This window comes from Heterodontus francisci, chromosome 12 (assembly GCF_036365525.1).
Source record: "Heterodontus francisci isolate sHetFra1 chromosome 12, sHetFra1.hap1, whole genome shotgun sequence".
Classification (NCBI taxonomy): Eukaryota; Metazoa; Chordata; class Chondrichthyes; order Heterodontiformes; family Heterodontidae; genus Heterodontus; species Heterodontus francisci.
Window position 1 is genome coordinate 15,635,898 of NC_090382.1, and position 13,686 is coordinate 15,649,583.

Consider the following 13,686-nt stretch of genomic DNA (forward strand, 5'->3'; position numbering starts at 1 on the left):
GTGCCACAGGGATCAGTGCTGGGACCTCATCATTTTACAATTTATATAAATGACTTAGATGAAGGGACTGAAGGTATGGTTGCTAAATTTGCTGATGACACAAAGATAGGTAGGAAAGTAACTTGTGAAGAGGACATAAGGAGGCTCCAAAGGGATATAGATAGGTTAAGTGAATTGGCAAAATCCTGGCAAATGGAGTGTAATGTGGGAAAATGTGAAACTGTCCATTTTGGCAGGAAGAATAAAAAAGAAGCATATTATGTAAGTGGTGGGAGATTGCAGTGATCTGAGATGCAGAGGGATCTGGGTGTCCTGGTGCATGAATCGCAAAAGGTAGTTAGCAGATACAGCCTGTAATTAGGAAACCTAATAGAATGCTATAGTTTATTGCAAGGGGAATTGAATACAAAAGTAGGGAAGTTATGCTTCAGTTATACAAGGCATTGGTGAGACCACATCTTGGAGTACAGTATTGGTCTCCTTATTTAAGGAACGATGTAAATGCGTTGGAAGCAGTTCAGAGAAGGTTTACTAGACTAATATCTGGAATGGGTGGGTTGTCTTATGAACAAAGGTTGGACAGGCTAGGTTTGTATCCGCTGGAGTTTAGAAAAGTAAGAAGCGATTTGATTGAAACATTTAAGATCCTTAGGGGTCTTGACAGCTTGAATGTGGAAAGGATGATTCCTCCCTCTTGTGGGAGAATCTAGAATTAACAGTCACTGTTTAAAAATGAGGTGTTGTCCGTTTAAGACAGAGATGAGGATACATTTTTTCTCTCAGTGGGTCGTGAGTCTTTGGAACTCTTCCTCAAAAGGCGGTGGAATCAGGGTCTTCAAATGTTTTTAAGGCAGAGGTAGATAGATTCTTGGTAAGCAAGGGGGTGAAAGGTTATCAAGGGTAGGTGGGAATGTGGAGTTGAGGTTGAATAGTGGAGCAGGCTCGAGGGACCGAGTGGCCTACTCCTGCTCCTAATTCGTATGCCCCAAAGTGCTGTACAGACAGTGAAGTACTTTAGCAGAATTCCAGAGGACAAAGACAGACTGGTAAAATGGGCACGCACATGACAGGTGCAATTTAAAGTGAATAAGTGTGAAGTAAGACACTTTGGAAGAAACAACATGGCAAGGCAGTATAATCTCAATGTTTCCATTTTGAGGGGATGTAAGTTTTAGGTGCGGGAGTCACAGATACCCAAAGAAGGGGTGGGGGTGCCAAAGCCGTAGGTGGTTTTTAAAGTAGTTTGTTAAGAAGTGGCAGTTTAAATATGATAATGCATAAGCTAAATAGAAAAGACATATGACCTGTAACAGATTGAACAGATTACCGATCCCAGATCATATGGTGGGAGAGAACAGTGTTGGCAGTCTTGCTGATGGATGAGGCAGGCAAGGTTTTGGTGGTCTCTTCGGTTCTTGGGGTCCTCAATCGTCTTGAGCTAAGTGAAGTGTTAGGCAGGATCCACCTTGAGGAGCTCTTTTCCATCCAAAGAATACTGAAGATTTTCTTCATGAGTACCTGTTTATATTCTTTATTTCTAGTGGCTGGTTGGTTACCCTTTGTCAATCATTTGTTCGATTCCAATTGCCCAGTCATCAAAGGACAGGTACTAAAAGTAAATACCTCCCATGCCCATCATTTTACCCACCAAAGTCACCTTTCACCATACCTCGTGCTTGGTATCCTTTGTAAACTTCTGTCAGGCACATGTCTTGAGAGGTTGTGAGGCTCCATCTTAACACCATTAGGAATGTTGGTATGGCCGCATGGTGCGATGTGAGTAGTTTCCACTGTTCAGCTCCCCAACTGATCGTAGCAAGTGTTTTGTTGTTAGGGTTTAACCCATTGGTGTTTTATTTTTCAAATAAACAGACCATGACAGGTTTTCTTGCAGGTTTATAACAAAACAGAAAATCAATTATTGATCAATATGCCTTACCCCGAAATTGTCGCAACCGCATCCACTCATGCATTTGCATGCACGCACACACATGCACACACCAGATAGAGAAGGAAAGTGATGTTTAGTTGGGGGGGACGTCACAATAAGCCTGTTGAATTCTCTTGGAAATCAAGTTCTCTATGGGTGCAGGCCTGAGATGATTTTAGATTTCTGTCTTGATTGAAAGTCACTTCTTGTTCACTGCTCTCTAATGTAGATGTAGGATTCTACAGCAGGGTACATGCCTTCGGGCTTTCTGGAAAACAAGCTGCTGAACATTGCTTCTCTTTTTCTGGCTCTCTTTTTTTAAGGTAAAGCTGTGCTATTTCTCACTTTCCGGTAGGAGATGTTCTGCTGTCTCCCCCACAATGCCTGGGACGTGGCTACTTCACACCTTCTTTATTTCAGAAGAAGACATTCAATTCTAGAATGTTTTAGGATGGGTGCAATTGACACCTCTTGGCTTTGAAGATTTGTCCTCCTGAGAAAGTTTGAATATACAAAGGCCAATCCTCTTTTCTTTGCTGGCCACCACCTCCCCCGGCAGCAAGTTCCAGGCACTCACCACCCTCTGTATAAAGAAATTGCCTCGCACATCCCCTCTAAACTTTGCCCCTCTCACCTTAAACCTATGTCCCCTAGTAATTGACTCTTCCACCCTGGGAAAAAGCTTCTGACTATCCACTCTGTCCATGCTGCTCATAACTTTGTAAACCTCTATCATGTCGCCCCTCCACCTTCGTCATCCCAGTGAAAACAATCCGAGTTTATCCAACCTCTCCTCATAGCTAATGCCCTCCAGACCAGGCAACATCCTGGTAAACCTCTTCTGTACCCTCTCCAAAGCCTCCACGTCCTTCTGGTGGTGTGGCGACCAGAATTGCACGCAATATTCGAAGTGTGATCTAACTAAAGTTCTGTACAGCTGCAGCATGACTTGCCAATTTTTATACTCTATGCCCCGACCGATGAAGGCAAGCATGCCGTATGCCTTCTTGACTACCTTATCCACCTGCGTTGCCACTTTCAATGACCTGTGGACCTGTACGCCCAGATCTCTCTGCCTGTCAATACTCCTCAGGGTTCTGCCATTTACTGTATACGTCCCACCTGTATTAGACCTTCCAAAATGCATTACCTCACATTTGTCCGGATTAAACTCCATCTGCCATTTCTCCGCCCAAGTCTGCAACCGATCTATATCTTGCTGTCTCCTCTGACAATCCTTATCACTATCCGCAACTCCACCAACCTTTGTGTCGTCCGCAAACTTACTAATCAGACCAGCTACATTTTCCTCCAAATCATTTATATATACTACAAACAGCAAAGGTCCCAGCACTGATCCCTGCGGAACACCACTCGTCACAGCCCTCCATTCAGAAAAGCACCCTTCCACTGCTACCCTCTGTCTTCTATGACCGAGCCAGTTCTGTATCCATCTTGCCAGCTCACCTCTGATCCCATGTGACTTCACCTTTTGTACCAGTCTGCCATGAGGGACCTTGTCAAAGGTTTTACTGAAGTCCATATAGATAACATCCAGTGCCCTTCCTTCATCAATCATCTTCGTCACTTCGTCAAAAAACTCAATCAAGTTAGTGAGACACGACCTCCCCTTCACAAAACCTTGCTGCTTCTCACTAATAAGTTCGTTTGTTTCCAAATGGGAGTAAATCTTGTCCCAAAGAATCCTCTCTAATAATTTCCCTACCACTGACGTAAGGCTCACCGGCCTATAATTTCCTGGATTATCCTTGCTACCCTTCTTAAACAAAGGAACAACATTGGCTATTCTCCAGTCCTCTGACATTTTCTGATTTTCTTAAAGGTTCCTGACAGTCTTGTCAAAATTCTGTTTGTTGCTGCCCTGCAGGACATTCTGCATTCTGTGCAGAAAAATATACACATTAGTTACAAGTTTGATATATTTCGAGCTTTAGCCCTTGAGTAAAGCATTGGTATTGGCTTTGGGGCCAGTCACTGAGTGCAAATAGTAGACACTGGTCAAACAGAGCTTCCATGCTCTTTGTATTTTGAATAGTTATCTTGGGATTGCCTGCATCCAAGTACTCCAGAAAGTTACCCAGTTGAGGTTTTCATTTATACACACAGAGACAGGCATGGGTACCTTTCCTGGCATCTTTTGCCCAACAAAGTGATGTAGGTTATAACCCCACAGGCATGGTTTGCAATGCCCTGATGATTGGATAAGAAGATGCAGACTGCGGGAGAGACGCTGGACACCAAACCTGACCAACTGTCAGAAACCCCTCTCCCCCCACTTGCCAGTTCACTAATATAGTAGGAGCCCATCCAATCTTAATTAACAGTCCAGAAGTCCTCATGGCTCTCCTCCTAACCCTTGTGCACAGCTCTATCTACCCACATCCATTTCCAATTCATTTTCCAATAATGTAGCATTTTACTGAAGTTAAAAATTGTGTGCCATAAGTCCAACGTGGGCTCCTTTATATCCCTAATAGCTAAGGCAAAGCATCCAGCATAATATCATGCCTCTTTCTGTAGCACATGACTATCAAACAAGGGAGAAGCCTGGAGTCTGTTCTGTCATTCAACTAAATTGTAGCTAATCTGCACCTCATCTTTCTTCCAAATCCCTTTGTACTATTCCCTAACATAAATCTATCAATCTCAAGGTTGAAAATTTTGATTGATTCACCAGCCTTTTGGTCAATAGAGTTCCAGATTTTCACTACCTCTTGTGTGAAAACATGCTTCCTAATTTCCCTCCAGGCTCTAATTTTAAGGTTATGCCCCTCATTCAGGTTTCCTCCACCAGAGAAAATAGTTTCTCTGTATCTACCCTATGGAATCCCTTGATCATTTTAAACACCTTGATCAGATCATCATTCAACCTTCTGAACTCCACACAAGTCAGGTTTATGCAACCTGTCCTCATGATTTAACCCTTCAAGCCACAGTATAATTCTGATGAATCTGCACTGCACCTCCTTCCAGACTAATATATCTGTTCTGTGGTGCATTGCCCAAAACTGAACACGGTACTCCAGGTGAAGTCTGACCAAAGCTCTGTATGACTGAAGCATAACTTTTTCACCTTTGTATTCCAACTCCCTTGAGGTAAAGGCAAACATTCCATAAGCCTTTGCACTAGTTTTCAGTGATTTGTATACCTAGTCACTTAAAACGTATTCTGATATGTTATTGTTTCATCCAGCCATGTGGTATGTTATCAACCAGTACATACCTGTACCATATGTGACCAACCAGTACATGCCCATAGCATGTGTGACTAACCAGTACACACCTGTACCATGTGTAACCAACACCTGTTTTTTATGTGGTTATTTTCTTTCTTTACTTCATTGTAGAAAATTTGATAAATAGTATTTTATTTTCTTGAAACATTGTCATTGGATAGCTCATGCCCAAATCTAGAGGTTTGTATATCATATAATCATTCTTGCTAAGTGGTGTGTCAGTTTTAAATCCCGTTCTTTGACATTATCTTGAATTGTTAATTATTTTTCAGTATTACTGGATATGTCGACCTTGCAACTATTTTTTGATCTCTATCATTGCATTCCTCCTTCACTTTCTCCACTGGTAAGTCTTGCTGCATGAATTTGGCTGTACTCTCTGAAACATATTGTACACCTGAGTTAACATGATGGCTTTATTAAGCGATATTTGATTACCTCTAGGACATGAGTTTGAATCTAGCCCACATTATTTAGATGAATATTTCCTCTACCTGTTGGCTATAAGAGGCCCTATGTAAAATCAGGTTGCACAATCTGAATCCAGTTCCTTATAAATATGGGGCCATAGCACAAAGCCACACTCAGAGTAGCCATAGAATGGTGAGGCACATTGTTGGATTTCGGGAAAGGGAGATTTACTATTCATCTGGCCAATGCTTTAACCTGATCTGGGAGTGTGTGATGCTGAAACTGGCTTCTTAGAATGGAACTCCCCAGCACTGAAATTCACAAAAGAAAATTTGCGAGATAAACTTTGTGAAGAGGAGAAGCGTTTGTTGCTTTTCATTTTCAAAGCCACGAAATTGTATTTCATTCCAGTGGTGATACAGGTGATGAAATTCCACTGAATTCCTATCGTGGTTTCTTTTTTGAGTGCAGATGACCAAGATCTACTAATTACACAATTGTTTGAGTTATAATATCCTGCACTCGCACTCAGTAAAAATAGTAACTGCTTTTGAGTGTGTAAAAGAATTTCTTGTTTCTTTTCAATTAATTTTAAGATGTTTTCATATTAGTCAGTCAGTGATCATTTTTTTCCCACTAGTTAAAAGTACTTAATAAAATTTCAATAGGGGTAAGTATAACAGTAAGTGAATTAGTGTTAAGGGTATTGGTAAAGCATGTCTAGAGGCATGGATGAACATTAATAGTTTAATCAAGGTACTAACTACATTCTGAAAGAGGGAATAGAGATTTTTTTCCGAGATCATGGATGGGAAGCTGAGACCTGTTTGCAATTCATGCACCATGTGAAAACGTCAGGACATTTCATGTGCCTTGGGGGACTTTGTGTGTACAAGTGTCTCCAGCTTCTTGAGCTCAAGCTCAGGATTTCTGAACTTGAGGGGCAGCTGGACTGACTGCGGAGCATCGGGGGAAATGAGTGTTTCCTGAATCGTACATTCCAGGAGGTGGTCATCTCACAGGCAGTGAGAGTTCAGGATAGTAGATGGGTGGCCATACGGAAGAGTAGGTAGAGGCAGGAGGGGCAGATGTCTTTGGGGTGAAATCACAGAAATGTGCAAGAACTATAGAGTGGTGATATTGGGGGACTTTAATTACCCAAATATTGATTTGTAATGGAGAAGAGCAAGGAACAATCTAAAGTTGAACTTCTAAACTAGAAGAGGGCTTATTTCAGTTGGATGAAAGGGGATTCAGCCAGGGTAAAATGGAACCTAAGACTGACAGGAAAAACTGTAATGGTAGGCAGTGGCATAGTGGTATTATCACTGGACAAGTAACCCAGAGACCCAGGGTATTTCTCTGGGGACATGGGTTCGAATCTCACCACAGCAGAAGGTGGAATTTGAATTTAATTAATAAATCTGAAATTAAAAGCTAGTCTAATGATTGCCATGAAACCATTGTCGATTGTTGTAAAAACCCATCTGGTTCACTAATGTCCTTTAGGGAAGGAAATCTGCTGTTCTTACCTGGTCTGGCCTACATGTGACTCCAGACCCACAGCAATGTGGTTAACTCTTACATGCCCTCTGAAATGGCCTAGCAAGCCACTCAGTTGTACCTAACCGCTACAAAGTCAATAAAAAGGAATGAAACCGGATGGACCACCCGGCATCGACCTAGGCACCGGAAATGACAACGGCAAACCCAGCCCTGTCGACCCTGCAAAGTCCTCCTTACTAACATCTGGGGGCTTGTGCCAAAGTTGGGAGAGCTGTCTCTGGAGAAAATCGAACCATCTCCCTTTGACATTCAACGGCATTACCATCGCTGAATCCCCCACTATCAACATCCTAGGGGCTACCATTGACCAGAAACTGAACTGGAGTAGCCATATAAATACTGTGGCTACAAGAGCAGGTCAGAGGCTAGGAATCCTGAGGCGAGTAACTCACCTCCTGACTCCCCAAAGCCTGTCCACCATCTACAAGGCACAAGTCAGAAGTGTGATGGAATACTCTCCACTTGCCTGGATGGGTGTAGCTCCAACAACACTGAAGAAGCTCAACACCATCCAGGACAAAGCAGCCCGCTTGATTGGCACCCCATCTACAAACATTCACTCCCTCCACCACCGACGCACAGCGGCAGCAGTGTGTACCATCTACAAGATGCACTGCAGAAATGCACCAAGGCTCCTTCGACAGCACCTTCCAAACCCGCGACCTCTACCAACTAGAAGGACAAGGGCAGCAAATACATGGGAACACCACCACCTGCAAGTTCCCCTCCAAGTCACACACCATCCTGACTTGGAACTATATCGCCGTTCCTTCATTGTCGCTGGGTCAAAATCCTGGAACTCCCTTCGTAACAGCACTGTGGGTGTACCTACCCCACATGGACTGCAGCGGTTCAAGAAGACAGCTCACCACCACCTTCTCAAGGGCAATTAGGGATGGGCAATAAATGCTGGCCTAGCCAGCGACTCCCACATCCCATGAATTAATTTTTTAAAAAATGGAACAATGTGTCAGTCATCTTTAAGGAGGAGATGTTTTAGTTACAGGCTAGGTACATTCCAAGAAGGGCAAAAGATAAGAGAACCAAAGCCAGGGTTCCTTGGATGAGGAGGGAGATAGAGCATATGATGAAACAAAAAAGGGGGTATATGATGCATGTCAGGTAAATTCTTCAACCGAGCAGCAGGCCAAATACAATAAGTTGAGAGGAGAAGTGAAGAGGATAATATGGCTGGCAAAGAGAGAGTATGAGAATGGACTGGAAGTTAACATAAAAGGAATCTAAAAAATCTTCTACTGGCGTGTAAATAATAACGTGTGAGGCCTATTTGGGACACAGAAGGTGACATATGCTTAGAAGTGCAGGGCAAGGCTAACATACTTAATGGGTTCTTTGTGTCAGTGTACTAAGGAAGATGATGCTGACAAATTATCGGTAGAAGCAGAAATAGTAGAGGTAATGGATGGAGTGGAAGTTGACAGGCAGGATGTACTGGAAAGGCTGGCTATGCTTAGAGTGGATAAGTTGCCTGGTGTGGATTGCTTGCATCCCATGTTGTTAAAGGATATGGGAGTGGAGTAAGCAGAATGGCTTGCCATATTCTTCGAATCTTCCCTAGATATGGGGTAGGTGCCAGAGGATTAGACAGTGGCAAATGTGACACCATTATTCAAGAAAGGGGATAAGAACATTTCTAGCAACAACAGACCGGTCAGTTTAACATCAGTGGTGGGTAAGATTTTAGAAACATTAATTGGGAAAAGTAACAGGCACTTGGAAGGGTTTGAGTTAATTTAGGCAAGCAAGCATGGATTTGTAAAAGGCAGATAGTGCTTGACTAATCCAATTGAATTTTGTTGTTTTGAAGGTTGTTGAATGGAATGCAATGGATGTTGTCTGTATGGATTTTAAGAAAGCGTTTGACAAAGTACCACATAAAAGGCTGGTTGACAAATGTGTGACTCATGGAATAGGAGGGTTAGTCTCAGCTTGGATTAAAAAAAAAATTGGCTTCAGGACGGAAGACAGCGAGTTGTGATAAGTGGTTGTTTTTCAAACTGGAGGATGGTAAGACAATGGTGTTCCTCAAGTTCAGTGCCAGGACTGGTTTTTGATATAAACTTGCTAAACTCCAGAAAGCTTGTTATGGAAGGAAAATGCTGGAGCCTACCTTTACTAAGTTTCACATTTATTGTATAGAGTAAAAGGATTACAAACATGTAGCTCCTCACTCAAACCCTTCACCAGTCTCATTAAGTGTCTGCTTGTAAGTGCTCAAGTAAGACCCCCAATTGACACCCTCCACCTCTATATAATTAAACAATTGATACACAGTTAAGGTTGACAGATTCCCTTCTTTTATAATACAAAGTGGATTAATATGCTCAAACAACATTTCAAAATAAATTCCATATTATGTACAAATTATTAACATGCTTAAAGATAATTTCAAAATAAATCAAAATAAATTCCATATTGGGTACAAAGTATTACATTGTGAGACTCCTCTAGCACCCCTAACGATTTCTTTGTACTCGCATTTCTTTTCGTGAAACAATCGGATGGCTGATGACTTGCATCTACCCTTTTAAGTTTGGAGATTCCCTTTCTCTCCAGCTTTTGCTTCAATCCAGCAAGGTTAATACGTAGTCTTTTCTCACTCACACTTTTTGTAGAGTGTACATTGTCCCACAAAGAATGATTATCCACATAACATTCAATGGGTATCCTATCTTCAGTATGTCCCTTGTTCAGAATTTCACCCAAAATATTTGACAAATAGAACCCCATATCCATTGCCTCCATATTCCCAGTGTTTCCGCAGCTAAAGTGCTTTTAGCAACCCATTTTATTTTCTTAGCCTCCCATTTTCACCCATCAGAAATATTATGAAGCCAGCTGCACTCGAATACCCATCAGCAAGATTAGCATCTGAAGCATCACTAAAAATTATTAGCTTCATGTTGTTTGGGTCACCGAAGGATGGGAACTGCAGTACACATTTCTCCAGATTTCGTTTTTTTTTAATGTTTCATTTGCCCTTAAAACATTCTCAACTTTCGGATGTTTCGCCATTGTGCTTAACTCCAGCATATCAAAACTAGCATCAGGCCTAATCTGAGAGCATAACCAATTTAATTGACCAATCAACCTTTGCAATTGCTCAGTCTCTGCTTTAGATATAGAATCATAGAGTCATTTACGGCACAGAAGGAAACCATTCGGCCCATCAAGTCCATACTAGCTCTCCATGGAGCAATCCAGTCAGTCCCACTCCCCTGCTCGATCCTTGTAGACTTGCAAGTTTATTTCTTTGACGTGGCCATACAATTTTCTTTTGAAATGAGGAACATGTCACCATGAAGACAATGGTGGAGCAGCAGCCATTTTTGCTTTGACTGTCCCTGGCTAGGACAACTGAACTATTCAAAACAAAACAACAGAGACTTTCAATTGACATGTAAATCAGGGCCTACTCTAGTTATCCTTCAGGTTCAGTACCTTTGACTATATTGTTATGACCAAGGCTAGAGAAATGCACTTTTAATTCAGTCCCACTTCTCCACAGGTTGCAGCATATCAATAAATTTTCCCACCAACCGAAAAACAGCCAATTACATACTGTATTTGTTCCCCAATTAAAGCACACCATCCAGGTTTCTTGAAACAGCAACAATATTAACTATTTATTAATAAATGAAGTATTAAACAATAATGAGATAAACCTATATACGAAAAGACTTTTTAAAACTCCTTATTCTTTCTAACCTTCATGCATACACACATACATTCAAAAAAACGGTTAACTGAGGGGAAAAGGATATTTGTTTACAGTTGTTTTAGGAATGAAAAGGTACAATGAAATAATTGGGTTTGTCACATTCTGATAGGATGTTTCAGGTCGTTGAGGTGTCCCAGAGTTGAATAGTGGGATGCCACTCTCCAGGTGAAGTTGATGAACAGTAGTGATGGTTAGGCGTTCAAGGCAATTCAACTACAGCAGGTGTCGCATAGATTTTTCAGCAGGGGTGTAGCAATAGGTCTGCTTGGGACTCACAAGTGTTGCTCTTTGGAGGTCAAAACCCATTTCTGTTTCCTTGAAATTGCCAGCTTGCCAGTTCCTTTGTACAGAGTCAACATCCAAAAATTTCAGCTATTTGCAGATCAGTGTCCACTGAGCAAAAATCCTTTTCTCAGTTTTTTACAACTGTCATGCTAGGCCTGCACCTGCCAAGAACGAGACACATTGATTTTATAATGAACATTGATTTTAAAATCTTACTGGAGTGAGGAAAGGACTTGTTAAACAGATCAGTTGTTGCTGGAAAATATATTTGCATATTAACAAACAGTGTTTGGAAGGACAAAGCAGCCATTCCCTGACACATTCAGCCCACAATGGATTTTTGATCACCAGATGTTGAAGGTGGAGGAGCTCACATTCCAGGTTGACTGCTAAGATGGCCGAATACACAAACGGACATGGTCAAACCAGCTAGTCACATGAATAACCTGCTAGGCAACCTGAGGTTTTGAATTTGTACAAACAGTTTGGGCAGAAAGTTTTTTGCTACTGGACTGAGATCTCTCCTGTCTGCTCCCATCTGTTCCTCACAAGCCTCTGAATCCACTGAAGACACATGAACCCCCAAGAGAGAAAAGTCTCCTACAGCGAATAAGGTTTAGGAGGAATACTGGGCCCCAACGAAAAGCAAGATCTACTTACAATCAAGGACTCTACAGTGAGCTCAAAGAACCATAACAACAACTCTTCAGATATTGCCTCAAACCTTCCCACTTTATTTCTCTTCTCTTTTCTCTATTTGCATATGTGTATCATGTATGCGTGCTAGTGTGGGCGCATCGTGTATCCGTAGGCATTAACCGAATTAGAGTTTAAGTTTAATAAATTTGAACTTTTCTTCTTTTAACCTAAGAAAGCCTGTTTGTGCTGGTTTCTTTGCCTAATAATTGGAAAGCGGTGAACAAGGATTCACCAAGGGAGAGCTAAAAGCATGGTGTGTTTAAAATTAAACCCTGTTACAGTAAGACCAGGTGAAGGCTGAAAGGGAACCCTAGACCTCTTTCTCACCTGGTTGTATCAGAAATTTGGGTGCTAGTGTCAGAAATGTACCTACAGACGAACAAGAGAAATTGGAAGTGGAAAGCTGAGTTGTTCCCAATCAAAAAAGAGCAAAATTACAAGACAGGTTTTCTTGTGGTTGTGTGTGCTTGAATACCAACATGTCTGCAACTGAAGCTAGTAGCTCTCCATGCCAGGGTGATGTAACTTGGGATGAGTTAAAAGCACTGTCTATGGAGGAGTTGAGGAAAATGATTGAGCAGTGTGGGATCACTGTACGTGGCAAGGCTAAGAAGTCTGAACTCCTAAGGCTAGTGGCCAACCGTTTTTCCCTTGAATCTGAAGAAGCAGAAACCGGGTTAGAAGCCAACTCCGATGGTATTGTTAGAAAAGATACAATCGGAACAGAGAAAACTTGAATTTGATGCGAGGGAGAGAGAAAGAATATTCCGGAAAGAATGCGAAGCGAGAGAGTTGAAGCGGTGTGAGAGTAACCCTAGCGAAAGCATGGCAAATATGGAGGAGCGTAATTCTGGGCTGGGTACAAAATTTTTAAAACTAGATCAACTAATTCCAAAGTTCAATGACGCGGATGTAGAAGTACTTTTTGTATCCTTTGAGAAACTGGCAAGGCAGCTACAGTGGTCAGCTGAGACCTGCCCTCTTTTACTACAAAGCAAGCTAACTGGAAACGCCCATGAGGTTTATTCCCTGTTGCCAGATAAGAGTTCATCAAATTATGAACTGACCAAAAATGCTATCCTCGGGGCATATGAATTAGTACCCGAAGCCTATGGTAAAAGTTTAGAACCCTCAAGAAGCAAGCTAATCAAACTTATCTGGAGTTAGAAAGAAGTAAACAGCTGGCTTTTGACTGGTGGCTGAGGACTCTTAAAGTACAGCTCAGCTATGAAAATCTCAGAGAGGTAATTCTGTTAGAGAAATTTAAACACTCTCTTCCACTCTCCATAAAGACCCATGTAGAGGAGCAACGAGTCCACAGATCCCGGCAAGTAGCCATCCTGGCCAATGAGTTTGCTTTAATTTATAAGTTGGTTTCCCAGTCACCCCCACAAATCCAAAAGGGACAATGGGTGGAAAGGTGATAGGAGCCCAAGCAGTCCGGGGAGAGAACGGAAAGTAGAAGACACAGAGGGCCCTCCTCTGGCCAAATAGGAAGGTGCTGTGAGTAGGAGTGAGACCCGGAGACCTGTGTGCTTCCATTGTAAAAAAGCAGAGCATTTGAGGGCTGACTGCTGGAAACTAAAGGGAAATCCTGTAGGATTAATCAGGACACACCCGCTCAGTGAAGAAGTGAACCAGATGGAAAGCACAGCAGAACAAGCTGTGGCTTTAACTGCAGTAAGAGTGAGACCCAGGATGTCTACCACTGCAAGTGCAGGAAAATTCTTTAGGGCCCACGAGATGACAGTGGTTGTTCATGCCGGTAGACGAAAGACCAAAGCCCGCATAAGACA

The 13,686-nt window shown here is 42.1% G+C and overlaps 1 protein-coding gene across 8 annotated transcripts in view; it reads left to right on the forward strand.

Moving 5' to 3' along the window:
* Positions 1 to 13,686, forward strand: part of LOC137375763 (ran-binding protein 17-like) — a 1,067,965-nt gene that overhangs the window by 200,555 nt on the left and 853,724 nt on the right. For all 8 annotated transcript variants that reach the window (XM_068043152.1, XM_068043155.1, XM_068043154.1 and 5 more), the window contains one exon: positions 5,460 to 5,533. In XM_068043152.1, the coding sequence (XP_067899253.1) occupies positions 5,460 to 5,533 (74 nt within the window). The remainder of the gene's footprint in view (positions 1 to 5,459; positions 5,534 to 13,686) is intronic.